This window comes from Aulonocara stuartgranti, assembly GCF_965226115.1.
Source record: "Aulonocara stuartgranti genome assembly, chromosome: 8".
Lineage (NCBI taxonomy): Eukaryota > Metazoa > Chordata > Actinopteri > Cichliformes > Cichlidae > Aulonocara > Aulonocara stuartgranti.
The window spans coordinates 6,451,502-6,470,931 of NC_138959.1; the positions used below are offsets into that span (position 1 = coordinate 6,451,502).

Sequence of the window (19,430 nt, forward strand, 5' to 3'; positions counted from 1 at the left end):
TAAATAAGATTGACTTTTGGTTTTCTCATCAAGTCTTTTGTGTATGCATTTAGGTCAACACTACCAGTGAGTTTTGTCTTTTTTTATTTTTGGGGATGGTCCTGTGGGGCGTGTGGAGGTGCACTGTCGCAGAACAAACAAAGCAAATGTGAAAATCGAGGCAATACACCAATCATTATGCTTTGATTATCGTGTTTTAGGAATCCAAAATCACATGCGATTTGATGAACTTCCAGCCCTAATGGTGGCAGAAGAAAGAGTATTTTATACCTTATTCTTTTAGGTTACTGCTAATTAAACTGTTTTTTAAAAACTGAAACTGCCCACATATCCATTTCTATGTTAGTCCACACAGATTTGATGATGAACTTTTCTATCCTACTTAAACCTATTAAACACATCCATATGGACAACTTGTTGATGTGAGAAACAATTTACACTTTTTATTTTCTGCCTAAAGTGAACACAAATATATTAAATAGAATATACATATAATGTACAACAAAGTAAAAGCAAGCATGCACATGAAAAACCCTCTAAGGAACCTATTTATTAAACCAGCCTCACTTAATAGCAGTTTCGTCAACTGTTGGATGACAACATAAAAAGGTCTGATGAAAAATACAAAACATGCTTCAAGATTTTGTACTTTTTCTTTAAGGTTTGGCCCATCATGTCACAGCCCCTGAGATCTGATCTTATCTTGTGCTCTGTGGGTTGGAAATTGTATAGCACAGCTGAAATCTGGATGTTTTCGAGTAGAGCTACTGCACTGCTGGTGTAGGTACTGAACAGTGATCTAGAGCTGACACGCTGCAAGCTTTTCTGCAAACTATGGCTCCTTCTGAGAGTGCTGCTGCTTAGTCAGTCACTCCAACATTAAGCTAATTCACTAGCTATATGGTGTGTGTGCACATTTTACATTTTTTTTTACAGTCTTTGGCATAAAGTGATACTAGAAGAAGTCCCCTCTCAGCAACAACGGTATTCACCGATGGGATTTATTACTTTTATACCTGCTACATCGGCTCCACACATCAAATAGACCAAAATTGAAGGTGTGTGTTTGTTTTAATATGATGAAAATATCTTGGGGACAAGCTATGAAAATGACCACTAGCTTCTTATGTTAACCAAAGCTCACAAACAGAAGACTTTCTCTTCCCTTTCCATCATTAGCTGATAACTTGTCCACTCATAACTAAAAAGACTGACCACAAAATATTGCCTTTAAGCATTTACCTTCCTTTTTTCACTATTTATTAAAAACTGATTAAAAGAGACCTCAAATATAGTAATTTGACAAAAAAGGAAAAACAAGTTCTTTGTATACTGTCCTCACAAGAAACATGAGCATCAGTTGTTTCAGCCAATACCCCAAATCAACATAATGTACTGCTCACTTAACTGAGAAAGTTCTCAATTGATCGAAGAATTATGCCTCTTGTCCATCACAGTGAAAGAGGAAGGAGAGTGAATATAGCAGGGCTAGAGAGCTGGCAGAGGAGCAACACTGTGGTTAATTAATGAGTCAACACAGAAGAGCATTTGCTGGTTTTTAAAATGACCACAACTCTTCCATAACAACCCGGTCCCAAAGCAATTCATGAAACCTTTTCCAGAACTTTCAAGCCTGTGTATTTCAATTTGAAGTGTCTTTAAAGTGTCTGGTTTTCTCAGATAAATATTTCACCAATACTTGAAGAGCAGTTCCTGCAGGGCAACCTTTTCTAAAGATGCAACACAAATGAGCAGATAACTGTTTTGCTAACCCTAAGCTCTTACTTCACTGCTTGAAAAATATTCCTCTATGCACATATACACATTTAATGTTTTAATGTGACTCATTTTAGGAGTGTGCCACTGTGTACTGAGACCATGGCAGATAAAATCACCCTGTCAAAAAAGTGGGATTTTCCCTACACAGCCATCCCCAGAGTTTAAAGAGAATGGTCCGAAAAAACTGATCCAGTTCCAGTAAGCAGGAGTTCTCTGGGCAAAATACCAGAGCAGAATTGTTAGACTGCTTTGTGCTGAAAGGAAGGTGATAAAAACCTGTAGAACCTTGAAGCAGATGGACTACAGCAGCAAAAGCCCACACTGGGTGCCTCTCCTGTCAAGAAGAACAGGAAACTGAGGCCACAATTCTTACAAGTTCACCTAAATTGGACAAAAGCCGGGTCTGCTGAGTCTCGATTAACTACTGTGACATTCAGATGGTAGGTTCAGAATATGAAAGCATGGATTCATCCTGCCTTGAATCAGTAGTTAGGGCTGCTGGTGGTGTAATGATGTGAGGAATCATTTCTTGGCACGCTTTGCGTCCCTTAGTAGGAACTGAACATTGTTTAAATACCACCTGCTGACCATGTCACATAGTGTTGCTGACATGTCCCTCCCTTTATGACCACAGTGTATCCATCTTTCCATTGACTACTTCTAACAGGATAACTCTCCATGTCACAAAGCTCAATAAGGGGTTCAGTTAAAATGTAAATAATTTACTGTTAATTCACTGTTAATTAACCTTTCATTCAGCTGTTAATGAGTCTATAGGAATAAAAAACGGAAGATCTAAATAAAGACAAACGGATGCTGTACAGATATTCTATTTTCTGATGATTAAGAGCTGATTAAAGCACAGATCTGGGAGAGAAAAAAAAAGATCTGCAATCCTGGGTGCTAGTCAACTGCTGAGTACGGCAAACACAGCAATGTACTTTTGGAACAGATTCGTTGAGTGCAGGCCAAGAAGTGGAACCAACTTATTTTGCTTTTCTCTTTCACCGTATCACTTCCAAGTAACTTGTCTTTGTCTCTACATGCATGTGGGTGTGTGAGTAAGCAAGAGGGGGTAAAGAGTGAAAACCTTTCAAATGAAGCAGCCATGATAAAAGCACAGGGCTTCATTCTGTTCCTGTGAAGTGTGAAAAATGGAGCCAAGTGCAGCATTCTGCTCCACGGCTGCCTCAGCAAAAACACAATATGTTGGCTCTAAAGGACCCTGCTGGCAGGAACTCTCACCCCAAAGAATTACACCAGCTTCATTATACCGTGTGCTGCTTATTTGGCTAGAATATCTATACAAACAATAAACTGGGGAGGGACTGAAAATCAGTGCATGATGAATAGTGCATCAATATACTATGTATTAACACCAAGTATTAAAGTCTGCTCCTCTAAATCCACACATTTCTTATCATCACTTCATCAAAAGCATCTTGTTGCTAAATGCTTGATTTAATATCATTATCTTTTTCTGTATTCACCCTCAAATTCTTTTAATAATTTTTATAGCCGTGTGTGTGGGATTCAAGGACACTTGGTTGACTCAGCATGCTCGACTACATCACATACATTCACAATGCAGCATGCTTGAATGAGACTCTAGACCTTTTAACCTGTATTATTGCAGCTACTTTAACCTTTCCAACAAGAAAGAGCCCTTCACCACAGATGTAATCTGAAAACGTAGCTAAATAGTGACTGAATGGCCATTTTGACAGCACTCCATTATTGTTTTCTTTTCATAGACTGAAAGCCAAATAAAGATGTTGTAATATGCTTTTTTTTTTTTTTTAAAAAAAAGGAAAGTTGTAACAATGAAGATTCGTTATAAAATTATTGTGTTGATTAATGAAAAAGTTCTTTGCAAATGCTTTCGCTTTCGTCCGTCTTGTGCCGGTCCAAGAATTTCACCTCTAGCGGCACAATGCGAATACCCCCAGCCGTCCCTTCGTCATGTCAAATACTTCCAACAGCTGTTCAGGAGGTCTTGCTCCTAAAGAAAAATAATTGAAGTCTTTACTATAAATCAGATGCTTATTTTTGTAATTGGAAGTGTAAGATTGCATTAAAAGATGCATAAACAATTTCTTGGGGCAAAATCAGCACCAGTCCACTTATAAGTTTCACATCTTATCGTTTTTAAAGTGGAGTTTGTTATTATTAGCAACTTTTAAAAATCTCTTCACTTTACTGGTTTCCTCTAATGCTGTTTCCACCCCATTGGTACATGATGCCATGGGTGTGACTTGAGTATAACGTTGCAGACTTTCTGAGCAAGCCAGCAGAATTTCAGAATGGGCCATCTCGTCAGTTAATGTCACGCTGTGCAGTCAGCACTTCCTGCTCTCAGGGAATGGCTTGCAATATGGCACTCATAGTACAACCTGGCCAAACTCTACCAATGGCTCATAACACTGTCTGAAGACTTATCAGATATCCCCGGCAATGTCCGTCTCAACAGGAATGGTGAACTGTACGGGAGGACAGCCAGCTCTGTGCTTGCAAAATGCTATGCCGGCATTCCAACTGGGATTAAACCCCGGTGTAGGGTAACCTGTCTGACTCCACCCAGCACCGCCCTCTGGAAGAGAAGGAAACTCAAGCCAATGTGTAAATACTCTCACGTTGCTTAGAACTATTTTTTTTTTTTTTTTTTTTTTTCTTTAAATGACATCAGAAACAGCAGTATGCGACATTACGTGATGGCAGAGCTTCAGTTCATCCTTTGTCATTTTTTTTTTTTTTTTTAATAAATAGGACAGGGGGAATGAATGAGAGAAAGAGGGGGAGAGAAAGAAAGAAAACCAAAGGGGAGAAGAGACGGTGAGAAGGGGGGGGAAGAGAGAGAGAAAAAAAAAAAGAACTCCTGGGTCACCTGTATGGAGAAAAAAAAAAAAACAAACAAAAAAAACAAACAGAGGAGACAGCAAACAACAAAGAGCAACATAATAATAGAGAAAACAAAGCACCATCACAATAAACTAGCTAGTCATAGATATCAATATTTACTAAATAATAAACGATATTGTGCAGCACGCAAGATAGACAGCGCACAGTGTGCTTTGAGGTAGCAGCCAAGAAAGCTTTAGTCCGCGTCTGTGAATACCCATGTGTGCATACCTGTGTGGATCAGCATGCTTGCATTCCAAAGGTTTCTCCATGTAATGATCTGCTAGGGAGTGTGGGGGGGCCACAGCCCCGTCCTCCAGGGTGTGAAGCGGGTATGGAGGAGATCAAAACTCCAGACGTCCAGAGGCCCCCAGAACACAAGAGACCATGGAAGACCAACAGAGGGGCAGCCGCGCCACCGTTCCAGTAAGAGCTGAGGAGAGTCCCAGATGAGGGCTCGCCCAGCAGCCGCGGAGCAGAAGTCAGGGGGAGTTGCAGTGACGCGCCCGTGAGCTCCGCCGGCCCCCAGCTGTGCCTGAGTGACCGAGCCCCAGGCCGAGAGGCACCCCACCTCGTTGCTTAGAACTAGAGATGGCATGATACCACTTTTTTATGTCCGATACCGATACCGATATCATAAATTTGGATATCTGCCGATACCGATATGAATCCGATATAGTGTTTTTTAATCAACAAAACTGTTTTTTAAAATATCTTGCTGCATTTTGCAAGTCTGCAAGTTCATACTCAAGTTTAAAACAACAACTACACTAAAGCTATTCTGTTATACCTGTATACAAAAAAAATATTTCATAGTTCAGCAATACTGATCAATCTAATAAACTTAAACCTACACCATCCTCACTATTCTGGTATTTTAAAGAGTACTTAGCGTAAATATTAAGCAACCTAACTAATAGGGTTCCAACTCCCAGCAACAACAAAAATAAATAAATAAAAAATAGGGAACCACCCCTCACGCTCCACCTCATGATGCTTAATCGACGTAATCAACCTTAATTTGATGAAGTGTGAAAAAAATGCACAGAAATCAATTATTTTTCAAGAAATATTAAATAGATTCAACATCTTTCTTCAACAAAATTGCAGACTGCACAGATGGTACCTTCCCAAAGTAAAAAGTACTATAGCTTACTAGGGTATATATATTAGACTTAATAGTCACTATATACAGTAATTGACTTCTATTCATTTTACATCAAATTAAAACTTTGGGTGTCAGATAATTATTTATTAAAAGCTCGACATTTTAAATGAGAATAAGAAAGAAAAGTATGTCTTTGTGCCCCCTTTTCCCTGTTAATGCCCTATCGGCCCCCCTGGCTAAACTTTGCTAGATCCGCCCCTGCACAGTTACCAGCGTCAGCTACGTCAGCTATGTAGAAAAAGATCCTGGTGTAGAAAGTAATATTAAATAAATTCTAACAACAGCTTATCAAGCTTAAACGTGCTGCTGTTGTTCAGCCGCTGGTTTCCTCTTTCTGGTGCAAAGTGGGCCAAAAACAAACAAGAGACACGGACTCGCGACAGAAAAGCCGATCAGCTGATCGTTAAGCAGTTTCGCGATTGAAGTAGCAGCCGGAGAGCGAGAGGCAGTCGCTTGTTAAGCTTAACGCAGGAATGCTTTACAAACATTCAGAGATGGACTTACACACTTGCTTTACTTCTCTCGGGATAACTTTGTCGGAGATGAAATGCCAGGTTGCTAGCGAAGCTCCACATGCTATCCAGACCACCGACAGGTCCCGCATGCCACAGCCGCTCTATCACGTGATGCATACTGCTCCGACGTGCTAACGTTCTGAGGTGAGTTACGGCGTGTTGCAAGTTTTGTGAGGTGCTTTCGTGATATTTAATGGATCGGATTACATTTTTTATTTTTCTCCGATATCCGATCCAGTAATTTAGGTCAGTATCGGTCCATCTCTACTTAGAACCATAATAATTTATAAAAACACATACAGCTTAGCTGACAGCCTACTTGAAAAGTTGATTTTATTTTTCTAATACCGCATTTTTCCGAATTTCTGTACGGAGGTGTCGCACTGTGCATGTATTGCCAATAACCACACCATTTAAAAATTAAATTAATACTAGGTCAATAATCCACATATAATACCTATAATCTTACTTAAAAGACTTTGAACGTGGTTGTTTATGCCAGACGGGCTGGTTTGAATATTTCAGAAACTGTTGATCTACTGGGATTTTCCCATACGACCACCTCTAAGGTTTTATCAGAATAACTTCAAAAATAGAAATACAATGTGAAATGTTTCGTTGACAGCATTGTGCTGAATGAAAGGCAACAGTAAATGAAATGACCACTCCTTACAACCAAGGTATCCAGACAAACGTCTCTGGAGGCAGATGGGCTACAGCAGCAGAAGACCAGCCTGGGTGCCATTCCTGTCAGCTTAGCACAGGAAGCTGAGGCTACAGGTCACTAAAACTGGACACCAGACGACTTGAAAAAAACTTCCTGACCTGAAGAGTCTGAATATTTGCTGCAACATTTAGATAGTAGGTTCACAAACAACATAGGGTAAACAACATGAAAGCATGGATCCATTCTGCCTAGTACCAATAGTTCAGGCTGCTGGTGGTATAATGCTGTGGGGGTTATTTTCTTGGCACACTTTGCCTCCTCAGTACCAAGTGAGCATTATTCAAATGCCAATTGATTACTGATTATGTCATGTCTATTCCTTTATGACCACAGTGTAGCCATCTGATGACTGCTTGCAGCAATATAGTGTGTCATATCACAAAGCTCAAATCATCTCAAACTGGTTTATTCAACGTAACAATGAGTTCTCTGTTCTCAAACGGCCTCTGCAATCCATATCCCAATCAAATGGAGCACCTTTAAGATGTAGTGGAATGGGAGATTGGCGTCATGGATGTGCATCCAACAAATCTGCAGTAACATCTGTGTGATGTTATTGCATCAACTGGACAAAATCTCTCAGGAAAGTTTCCAGCACCTTGTTGACTCTGTGACACGAAGTAATAAGACAGAGCTGAATACAAAAAGGGCTCCAACCCAGTACAAAGCACGGTGTACCTAATGAAGAGGCCAGTGAGTGTATATGAAAATAACCAAGTAATTATTCTTTTTGTATTTTTTTGTAGAGTTATAGTTACAAGCTATATTATAGCGTAATACACCTGAAAATGCAGCTGAAATCAAGTCGAGTTGCACTGCAGGCGATATAGGCACCAATGAAAAAATAAAGAATTTATAATAAATAGAAATTTCTTGTCTGTGTCAGTTTTGAACCTTTTAGATTTATATAAAACAATGTTATGGGAGTGTAATATTAATAAAGCTTCTGAGTAATTTGATTACATTTATTCTGATGTGAGGACTATTGCCATCCGCTGTATTTTGCATGAACCTCTGACTAAAGCATCGTCACTATAAACCCTTCTGAGTGGGAAGGATACTCAAAAGATAAGACCTTATTATTTATTAATTAAACAAAGCAGTCATGTAAGCAGTAAAAGCTTTAGATCAACATTTATACATTTCTTGTAAATGCCAAAGTAAAATTTCAGCAAACAACTCTATTTTCTTGCTCTTTACTGCAGATAAAGCAGTTTGCCAGTGTGCTGAAACTACCAGTTCGTGCCTATTGAAAGCATTGACAGTATTGACACTGGAGAGGGTGTGGGCTGAAAATGACTGAACGTGGGCAGTCATGTTACATAAGCAATAGTCCACTTCTCTTACTAAAACAGCACAAAAACACTGATACACCGGGCATACATGTGCCGCTCACCTACCTCTGACAGATGGGATGTTTTTTTCCTGAAGTCAATCTGAACCTGCAGAGCTGAGCTGATACCTCACATGAATGTATTATCACGCATTGTGATTTAGTATTTAGTATTTATTTATTTATTGTCATTGTCAAGAACAATGAAATTGCGTTTGGGGCTTCCATACAACCCCAAAAAAAGAAGAAAATAATAAATACCCCTTAAAACCCAAGTGTACATATTTAACCCAGTGTGACTCCAATGCAATAAGACAATCCTTAGCAATAATGTTCGTAGAAATTCAGACAAAGACCTGAGAAACATGACAAAATACAACAATGCAACCCATTCAATATTATTGTACTGTGAGATATGATATCAGATATGATAGTTATCTATTTAAGAAAGAGGGGGGGGGGGGGGGCAGGAGGGGGAAGAGAATAAAGATATGATGCACCAATGCAGACCAGTTCATTGCTATTAAGAAGTTGGATATGGTTATTGTCCGTGGATTTGGTCATATTTTATTAAGTATTTAGATAAACCAGCATCACTTCTGAGCAGACTGAAGAGATTTCTTAGAATTTGGCACCTCCACCTCCACACTCTGCTGAGGTATTTTTTTGGTACACGTGCATGCCGTCTCCTGTCTTCCCTACTTGCATGAGTCCATTCTGGACATACAAACCAAGTGTATATGTGTGTATAGTGGACCCACACAGGGTGTAACAGCTGATATAGATGTGTTCATCCTCCAAACCCCGAGTTCATCCAGTTTATTCAGAGACACTTTTACTCTGGGCAAACTTAAGTGCATTCTAGTGCCCAATTGAACGATTTCCACGTATGAAACAACTTCACATAGTGCGTGAGCCTTTATGCGTTCTCTGCACCTGATGACTAACTTCCACAGCTCCACTCTGATGCTCTCACTTCCTCCCTCTCCCAGCAGGTCTTTAGTTGTCATAGTTACATCCATTAACACACCTGCTAAGCTCTCTGGTCCCACAGGGTCTCCGCCTCTCACCTTTTCTTGCTTCCATTTCTGCAACATTCAGAGACTTTGCGTTTAAGAAAACCGCTGATATGTAATAACCTAGACCAAAACATGATGTAATAAAGACAAGAAAAAATAGGATCACCTTTTGTTGGCTACTCTAAAAATATTTTATCTGTAGGCAGTATAATGACAACATCACTTTGCCAGTTCACCCAGGTTAATTACCAGGCGCCGAGTTATAAAAATAAAACAGCATAACTGCACTCATTAGCACTTTTATAGATTTACTTGATTGTTGAAATTTTGATTAAGTACTTTTGCCCACTTTATGATGCTTTCAAAAGCTGCACAATGGAAGTAAAAAAGGCTAAGGGTTTATGACATGTACAACAATGTTTGCTAACAACTCCCACTATACAATGCATCACACTTTACAGACGGCACAATGACGGTTGGATGACTCTACAGCTCATAATGACGCAGGGTGAAAGTAGCAGTTTCTGAGTGCAGTGAATGTGTGATGGTGATTACAAACACAGCTGAGAGGTTTAACAAAAGAAGTTTAGCAGGTTATTGAATTGCAGGATGGGAAATGTAGTATTTACCCTAGAATAGCCTGTGCAAGTTCATTAACAGTCCATAGCATTGGACAACATAAAAGATAGACAAAGCCACCATGATGTCACCTATTGCTTCTGGGCTATGCATTTTGAAGCTTTAACACTGGTGTTTTAATTACCTCAACGTTTGTTTTAAGAGCCAGAATATACTGTATTTGGATGAAAAAGTTATCAGCTAACATTAGTTAACTTTGTTATCATACACAATAGGGCTGCCACAAACGATTATTTTGATAGTCAACTAGTCACCGATTATTTTTGCGATTAGTCGACTAATCAGATCATCATCCATTGGACGTAAAATGTACAGCTTATTGCACCAGCAGCATCTGCTCTTATATAACTATCATTAGCTTACAGCTTTAAGTGTTTAAGGTATGTGCTAACTAAAAATAAAGACAAGATGATAGTTTATTAAATTTAAATGAAATTTGCAGATTGTTTCGGTGGAGTTTAATAAACTCAGCCGTCTGCTCCTTGCTATCTAAAATATAACAGGACACCGGAGTATATTCTCGAGCATCTCACACTTCTGATAATCAGTTGTCTGCTTGACGTTTATTCAGCTGTGTAAAAACTATAACTTTAATCTCAGCCAAACCGATTTACTCAGGAACAAATAAAATACTGAAAAAAGCCAAACAATAACATTTTTAATTTATCTAAGTGACTTATATATCATGTTTAACCTGAGTAGCAAAAGACGGCGGTGGGTTTGAAAATGATTTGCCGGGAGTCCGGTGTTCTCACGGGCTCTAGTGAGCCTTGAACCCCGCTTAGATATCGAGGTAGTGGGTAACAGACGTCCCCGAAAACGTCGGAGCGCTTTTGAAAATATGTGGTGTCTTGATAAACTGAGCAGATATTTGAGGTTTACACAGCTACAGTCTCGCCTGAAAATGTGTTAAACGTTTATTTTGTGACCCAGAAAGAATGATAAGAGTAACATTAAAACTAACTAGCTGCCGCCATTGTTGGAAACTGAGCAGGGCCGCGCTATGAATTCTGTGATACAGTTTCTTCTTCTTCGGGGTTTAACCGCAGCTGGCATCCTTGTACATGCAGTGCTGCCATCTTCTGTTTCAGTCCGTTATTACACTCTTAAATCCTACTACTTATTCCTGCGTCTTTGGGAATCTTACAAAGGTTCAAAAAACGCTTCGACTATTAAATCAATCGTCGACGATTTTGATAGTCGACGTAATTGTGACTAGTCGACTAATCGTGGCAGCCCTAATACACAACTTTTCTTACTGCCAAGGAACACACAATTAAACACTAGAAGTCCGCTCAGCAAAAGTGAACCAAAAAACCTCATATGATCAGTACCACACAACAATCCATATGTCTCGAGGCCAAATCCAGTGACCCAGGTCCAGCTGAGTCAAAAGAACCCAACTCTGTTATAAAGGAGTAAACTATCCACAGAGGCCAAAACCATATTTCTGTGGCTATAAATATGCTTTTGGGTTATGTAAAGATGAGGATTTTAAAATTAGAGTATAGGGACTGATTCACTTTAGGAGTCAGCCTCAGGTGGCTGTTAGGGGAAGTTGCAGTTTCTGCCCATTCTATATTGGCTTTATTTTTCAGTTCCAGGCTAAGTCCGCCTCTTGATCATGCAGACCCATTGCACACAGCTATTGTCACCAGGAAGTAGTGTCAAAAAAGTTCAGGTTAAGAGCTAATCACATGGACACCAATGTGGGCCTGAAACTCTCCCCAAAACACAAATTCAGCAATTGCGTATGTAGAAGTAAGCATCATAAGCTTGAAAGTTTTTCCCAGGTGAGTGCTGGAGAACATACATGTTATCACAGCTAACTGTTGGGGGCAGAATTGGGCTGTCCAATTTATGACCAACAGAAAAAGTAAAAGGAAATAAACTGGAATTAACCCAGCTGAGACAACAGTACGTTTATTGAGCTTCATCTGAGGTTCACATAATTTTCACTTTAAACACACCCACATGCAAGCATTCAATTGTTCCTTTTAGAGGTGTGTGATGGTTCTTGGATCTTCCTGCGTTACTCATCCAGCATGTTGTCATCAACAACTGTGCTCCTGTTCCACTCTGGTTTTTCCACCGAAGATAGCAACAGGCAAAAAGTGGAGGCAACATTCATCTCAAAGTGGAGACATGACCCCTCCTTTTTTCAAGATTATCCTCCTGATCTCTCTACTTATCCTGTCTTTGGATTCCTCTTTATAACCCTCCTCTTCACTCTCTGCCTACCCATCTCTTCATCTGCCTTCTTGCTTCTTTACTAAAATAGAGCCATCAAGCTCCTCTTCTTCCACTTCAGTCTGCACTCTTTCATCTGCTTTTGCTGCTACTTCTCCCCTTCCTTCACATTTCTCCCTGACTGTCTCATCCTCACAGGATCACAGCGACACAGCAGTCATCTCTCATCAGCTGAGACGCCGTCCCACAACTGAATCGTGAGGTTATCAGTCCAATCGCTCCTCTCTTTTCACTCTCTGCACTTTATTAATCACATTCCCTCTCTTTCTTTCTTCCTTTGGCTTTTTTGTTTAACTTGGTCGCCTTTTCCTCCTTTGTCTTTTTACCCACTACTTTTCTGGTCATTTCTCTCCAGCCTCATTTCCCTCTGTCCTCTCTTGACTGCCTACTTGCATTCCTGAAACACAATAGGAACCATTAATCTTAGCACCAGTATGATAGCCCAACATGTACTGATATAATGTTGCTTCCAAAGGACATCAATATTAGAAGGCGCAGTAAATGTATGGGATGTTGCTTTCTGGGACGACAAGAAACACCTGTTACATAGAATTCATAAAGAAGACTATGGTGTATCTGTGCAGAGAGGCTATTAGGAATAGCTGACTAAACATAAAGCTGAATCTTACAGAATAATGATGCTTAGCTTGCAGTTTTTAGTCTGCGGCAGTAGGGCCACAAAGAACCCACAAATTGTATAGACAGTAAAACACATCCACCTCCACTTCAGCAAGAAGAACAAAGTAATTTATGGTTTTTAAAATGGCTAGCAAGCTTTGGATATTTGATGGTAATCAACAGCAGATCTCCAAAGCTTCCGGTTAAAGATGTAGCAGTGTTAGTTGTACATAATGTTTGGGGTACAATTATCCAGAAGAATTGGAAGCAAACACAGCACACAAACAGTACAGAGGGAAGCATTCCTCACTCCACAGATAGAGCTCCCACCCTTTTTTCACTAGGTGCCTACTTGAATAAAAGTTGCTAAAGAGGTATGAAGAGTCACCAAATCTCACTACAAAGTTGCTAATTAGCAACAATAAGATGAACTGAAGCGTGAAAATCATTGCTGAGAGTCAGGGCAATGTCAAGCCTTCAAACCAAGATGGTAGGCAAGATCTTTTTAACATTTCTTAAAAACATTTATGCAAATAATAATATAAAGTACTGCACTGAAGTAAAGCCTTTTTGCACACTACAATGACATCAGTTGAACTTCACTGAGCTCTCATAGACACTTTGACAGGACTAACCGTTCTTAACCTTGTGTTTCAATCTGCTCTCATTCAGTTATTCACACATTAATTCGTGCCAGACAGTGATAGAGTCACTCTATACTTAATGGCAGGTTAATGGCAGCCCCTGGCTAAAGACAGGGAAGGGTTTCTGTTGTCTAAACTATCCTCCTTAATAAAAACTAGAACTGGGTTGGACTCCCTTAATTCGGATGCCTTAATTTTTCATGGTATAGATTTAACACAGTGCTGGAAACAACCCTCAGATATTTTGGTCCATATTTACATGAAACACCACAATCGCTGTAGATTTGTTGACTGCACATGCATGAAGTAAATATCCCATTCCATCATATCTCAAAGGGGCTCTACTGGATTGAGATCTGGTGACTGTAGGGGGGGGGGGGGGGGGGTAACCAGATCTCACTCGATATTTTATCTTTTTCCGATGATTCTCTGTAAACCCTAGAGATGGTTGTGCAGGAAAATCCCAGTAGATCAGCAGTTTCTAAAATACTCAGACCAGCCCATCTGGTACCAATAACCATGCGAGTTCCAAGTCTTAAATCATTTCTATTCCCCATTGTGATACGTGGTTTGCAGCTTTCCTTGTCCATGTCTGCACTGAGCTGCTGCAATATGATTGGCTGATTAGATATTTCCATTAGTAAGTGATTGAACAGGTGTACCTAACAAAGTGACTAGTAAGTGTAAGCAAATGTGATTTGATTAATTACATTTAATCAAAAATGGCTTAACTGTTACCATAGTTTCAGAGATTCTTCTTTAAAAGGGTGTGCATTTTTTGTTACAAGCAAGAGCTGCACACACACACACACACACACACGCACACGCACACACACAGAACTCCACCCACTCAGCCAGACAGCCAGCTAATGTAGAACTATAAATCTTAATGGTTCTGCTAAGCTAAGGCAAATCCATTTTGATCACACAATAAGCAGTGAGAAAGCATTTTCTGCGTTACCATCCAAACAAATCATTACCACATTTGCTCGGTCTTGATGAAATGATGCATGATGTGACCCTGGATGGCTTCAATACAGTTGCTGGTCAAAAACACGCCATTTCCCCCCCTATGTTGACCTTTCAGTTCACTTTTCACTTCCAGCCCTGTCCTACTTTTCTTCTTCACCTCAGTTTTTTTTTTTTTTTTTTTTACACCTATTCTCCCTCTTTGTCCTCCATAGCCTTTCCTTGCTTTGTCATCCTTTTGTCTCAGCTTCCCCTGGAGTACCCTCCCCTCCATTTCATTGTTGATCTCTTCCACTTCTTATTCTAAGCTCTCACTGAGCATCTTTACAGGTTAACAGGTGCTTAATGCCTACGATCACACTTTGTGGTTTACTGTATTCAGATTAAAAGGGAATAAAAAATATCTTATTTAAAATATTTTGTTGAAGAGACAGGATTCCTGTATATGTGGCTGATTACTGTGTGAGCCAAACAAATATTCAAGTATCACAGGATTACTGCCACATCACGAATCCTTTCGCTCTGTATGAGTCACTTCAGTAAGTGAACTGTACACAATGAACATCACATCAAATAATATTGCATCCATACTGAATTAATTACCATATTAATATGACCGATAAAGGTAATTAAAAATGTTAAGAGAGCTCGGCAATCCAAGATAGGGCTCTATCAACAAATCACCTAACAAAGGCTGATAGCAACCACAACAAAAGAGCTGCTCTCCAGCATCAAATCCACACACAAAGACAAAATAATGGAAATTTAAAAAAAAATCCTTTTTGGAAAAGTATGCTACAACTTCTGTTATAAAAATACAAGCAGCGCTCATTTCTAATCTGAATTACTAACAATTAATTTGGCTTCACCTGAAGCAGCTACACCATGTTGTTTACAAAGCCAAGTAGAGCTCAGTGTTTCTTTTACCTTCTTCCCTTTCTTCTTGTGATGAGCCGACTTCCCCGCAGATTTGTTTTTAGCCTCCTCACTCATGGCAGCAGCTGTACGTGTCCCCAACAGCTGTTTGTATGACTCCAAAAAAGGTTTTTTTAATCCAGCATGGATGAGCGGTGAAGAGTGGAGCGGTGGCCACTCTCAGCACGCGCAGCGGCCAACTCGCTCAGCTGCTCACACCCACTTCCACAAAAACACACACGCACACAGAGTTACACACACACACTCTGTCCACAAGAAGAGAAGCCAAAAAGGCAGCTCAGCAGGAGTGATGGTGGGGGGGGGGGGGGGGGGGGGACGCACATTCTCGCTCTTTCTCCGTCCCTGTGTGTGTTTTTGTCTCCCTTTCTTGCTCACATACTTCACTTGTACCTGTCTTTGGATGCCGTCGCCTCCCACACGCTCCACAAGTGAAAGCAGAGCAGCAACAAGCTACAGTACGAAGACTTGAGTATTAATAGGGATCAATACCAGCTCATCAGCGGTTGCTTGAGTTTTTGTGTGTGGATGTGCTTGTCACAGTTTAAAGGGCAAGAGATAATTTCTTCTTTAAAAAAAAGATGGAAAAAAATAGAAACCAGATTTTGGTTCAGAGACGTATAAAATGACTCTTTCTGTTACTGCTAATTAATGTTAGCTTTGTGAGGTGGCCAAGGAACAAAAATAAAGGACTCAGCTGAACCAGTGGATTGGTTTCAGCTACGACAGTGCTAATCAACATAATTGATGCTTTCTTTGCTTTACTCTACTGCTCTTTGTCCCTGTCAGCTTGCTAAAGATATGATGACAACAACTTTGAACTAGGATGACTTTAGAACACGCTCCTATTTAGTTAAAAAAAAGTGTATAAGGGGTTATTTGTGCCAAATGTACTTAGTTTACTGATTAATATGATCCTGTGATGTATTTCTATATTTTTTAGGTGTTATCTATGTACAGGTATGAGTATATACTGATTACTATGAGCATTTTTATTATGAACTGATTTCTGACAATAAAGTTATTCTAATTCTTGAATTCAGTCTTGACTTCACTTTTCAGAACAATCTTTTATATGCTGTATTTTATTTAGTGTATGAATTCATTGGAAAGCAACTTAGGATTTAGTATTTTGTCTAAGGATGTTTTGGTATGCATACTGTTATAACCAAGAATGAAAACACCAACCTTCTTGATTAGAAGCTTCTACTTCTTGAGACACACCCACTTACAACATATATATAAATATAGTTATAGATACAGATATAAATAGATTATTCTTTTAGAATTTAATAAGCAATGCAAATTAGTTCAATCAATCATGATTCTATATGATATATATATATATATAGATATATATATATATATATATATATATATATGGAATGTAAACAACACAAAGGGACAGGTTTTCGAGGACATTTCATACCAACTTATTAATCTTTACAATTAGACGCTCATGTAACAGGTTCAAAAGAGAAAGAGGACAAAATAAAGAAGTGATGGATTGCTACTGGAAAAGCATGACAAAAATTCTTCAACAACCACCCCCATTACACCCCTCACTGCCTCCTCCTTATCAATAATTAACAAAGACAGGAAGCCCCTGGTGGTGGATCACTGTGGATTATTGCCCTTTATGTGTGTGTGTGTGTTGTGAGTGGATTATACCAATGTGAGTCAGTTTGCCCAGTACAATTATAACTGTATTGTCCATTGAGAAGCAGAGGCATTCAAGTATTTGTATTCAGGGCTATTCATTAATTTTTTTTTTCTCTTATGGAGACACACACTCTGCAGACTTACGCACACATGCAGCTTCTGACCCCAACTGTCTTTTGCCATCAGTGTATGTAGTTCTTGAATACAATGCACTGAAATAAGGTACAATACAAGGTTTAATAATCTGCCATATTTCACTTTGGCTCTGGGCGAGTCAAGGTTAATTATTGCTTTGATGTTATCTATGTGGAGACCAACAAGCTTTGAAGTTTTACTGTAACACTTCCTGGTTTAACTCAAGAATCCTGACTGACATCTGGTGGCCACAGTTTGTCATTACAACAACAACAACAACAATGTATCTCCTGTATCTGTAGTTCTTCATTAAGAAAGCCTCATAACAATAGCATGGATCCTCTAATCAAATTACATAAGAGATAACCTAAAAGTACACAATATTTACTTTATAGTGATTGGCATGCTTCCTACTTTTTCACAATGATCTATAAAAGGAAATTTAGACCATGTCAGTAAAGCTTTACATTTTCCCAAGATTAATGCTTACATCAGAGTGCTTAAATTACTCGTGAGCTTGAAAAGGACATAAAAAATATCAGTACAGGAGGATCAGAGATAACGTCTTATATTCAAAACATATTTATTCCATACAAAAGATACATTATACAACCTACCAGCAGTTTGATCAGTTACTCAGATGCTAGTGGCAATTTTGGCCTCAAGCAGAAATGAGGATAAAGACGTCTGTGAGCTCACTTCTTTTCAACGCTACTTTTTCAACCTGAAGTCTCCATCCCAAAATTACCAGACTATGTAGAACTCTCTGCTGCCAGGGAAGCCTTAATACAGCACGTATAATAAATTTATAAAATTATGATGGCATGTTTAAGGCAGTTAACCTTGGACTTCCTCCCTTCCTTCAGACCCAAAGCTTACCTCCATCTTTTACTTACAGTCTGTGGTGAAGATGTTGCAGAGTCTGTTTATTGAACTCTGGGACCAGTCGAAGCTTCAAGTTCCTGGAAATTAATCTTGAACAATGACTTCCTCCTCCACAATAGAAGTGAGCATAAAAATAAGGCAATAAAGCCCTTGCATATATAAAACAAGTGTTGCCCTTATGCATGTTGTACTGAATGAAAAGGCTTTCTCTTATAAGTTTTTCCACTGGCATAAATTTAAATTCTACATCAATAGGAATTGTGATATCAAACACAACAACTGATATTTGTCATTGTGTTGTGACTTAAAATGATGACAGCTAAAAAAAAAGATGCAATCCAGCTTTGTATGACTTTCATTTTAGCGCGTCACGTCACCAAACACCACCTTTTGCTTACGTCCACTTCTATTCCTTTCATTTTGCCTAGTCCAGTCTCTGATGTGTCTCCTCATCTCATATCCTGAATTAAACATGGCAGCTCAAACACACACACACACACACACACACACACACACACACACACACACACACACACACCAAATAATATGTCTTCAAAGGCTTACATCCATGCACCCAGAGGTAAGATGATACGCTTACAGCTAATATTCTCTTTCAGTTAGCCACTAAAAGGTCTACTGGAGAAGGGAGTGGTTTTTATAACTGCACAATAAGTGCTCCATAACCCTGATTAATAACAGGCAAAGAGAACTCATGGTTACAGGAGACAGAGGCTGGCAAGCACCAGTAGATTGCTACTGGCACCAAAACAGTCAGACTTGAGACGAGAAGCACTCACAGGTACGTATTTTAAAGAATATGAAAATCTCAGACATGGGACAGAAAACGAGTGCTTGAGAGGCTGAAACAGAAGAGTTTTTATTCTGAGCAAGAGAAGAGAGACATGGGAAGGATCAGAGAAGAGAGACACCACCTTTCTATATTTGTCTACTCTTTGAGGTTTGTATGTTACATTCCTCAATGCGGTGACAGCCATCATGTGGATTTCTGCAGCACAGAAGACGTTCTCAAGCGGTTGATTTTTAATGAAAGCAGGCCCAAAAAGTTATAGAATTTCCAGTGAGCTGCTGCTCTCAAAGCAAAAAATGTCATGTTGATGTCAGAGGTGAGAGGAGAAAGGCCAGTCTGCTTTGAGCTGACTGGAAAGGAACAGCAACTCAAGTAATCACTCGTTAAAACGAAGGTGAGGTGCAAGGTTTAGACACAACGCATCAAAGGTTGAAGCAGATTGGCTACA

At 39.4% G+C, this 19,430-nt stretch overlaps 1 protein-coding gene across 2 annotated transcripts in view; it reads right to left on the bottom strand.

The window, feature by feature from the left end:
* LOC309712972 (ankyrin-3-like) overlaps positions 1–15,671 on the bottom strand; it is a 158,271-nt gene extending 142,600 nt beyond the window's left edge. The window contains exon 1 of one of the 2 annotated variants that reach the window (XM_082544231.1): positions 15,487–15,671. In XM_082544231.1, coding sequence (XP_082400357.1) covers positions 15,487–15,552 — 66 coding nt within the window. In that variant the 5' untranslated portion in view covers positions 15,553–15,671. The remainder of the gene's footprint in view (positions 1–15,486) is intronic. The other variant, XM_082544235.1, reaches the window with a different exon arrangement.
* Positions 15,672–19,430: the final 3,759 nt, after the last annotated feature.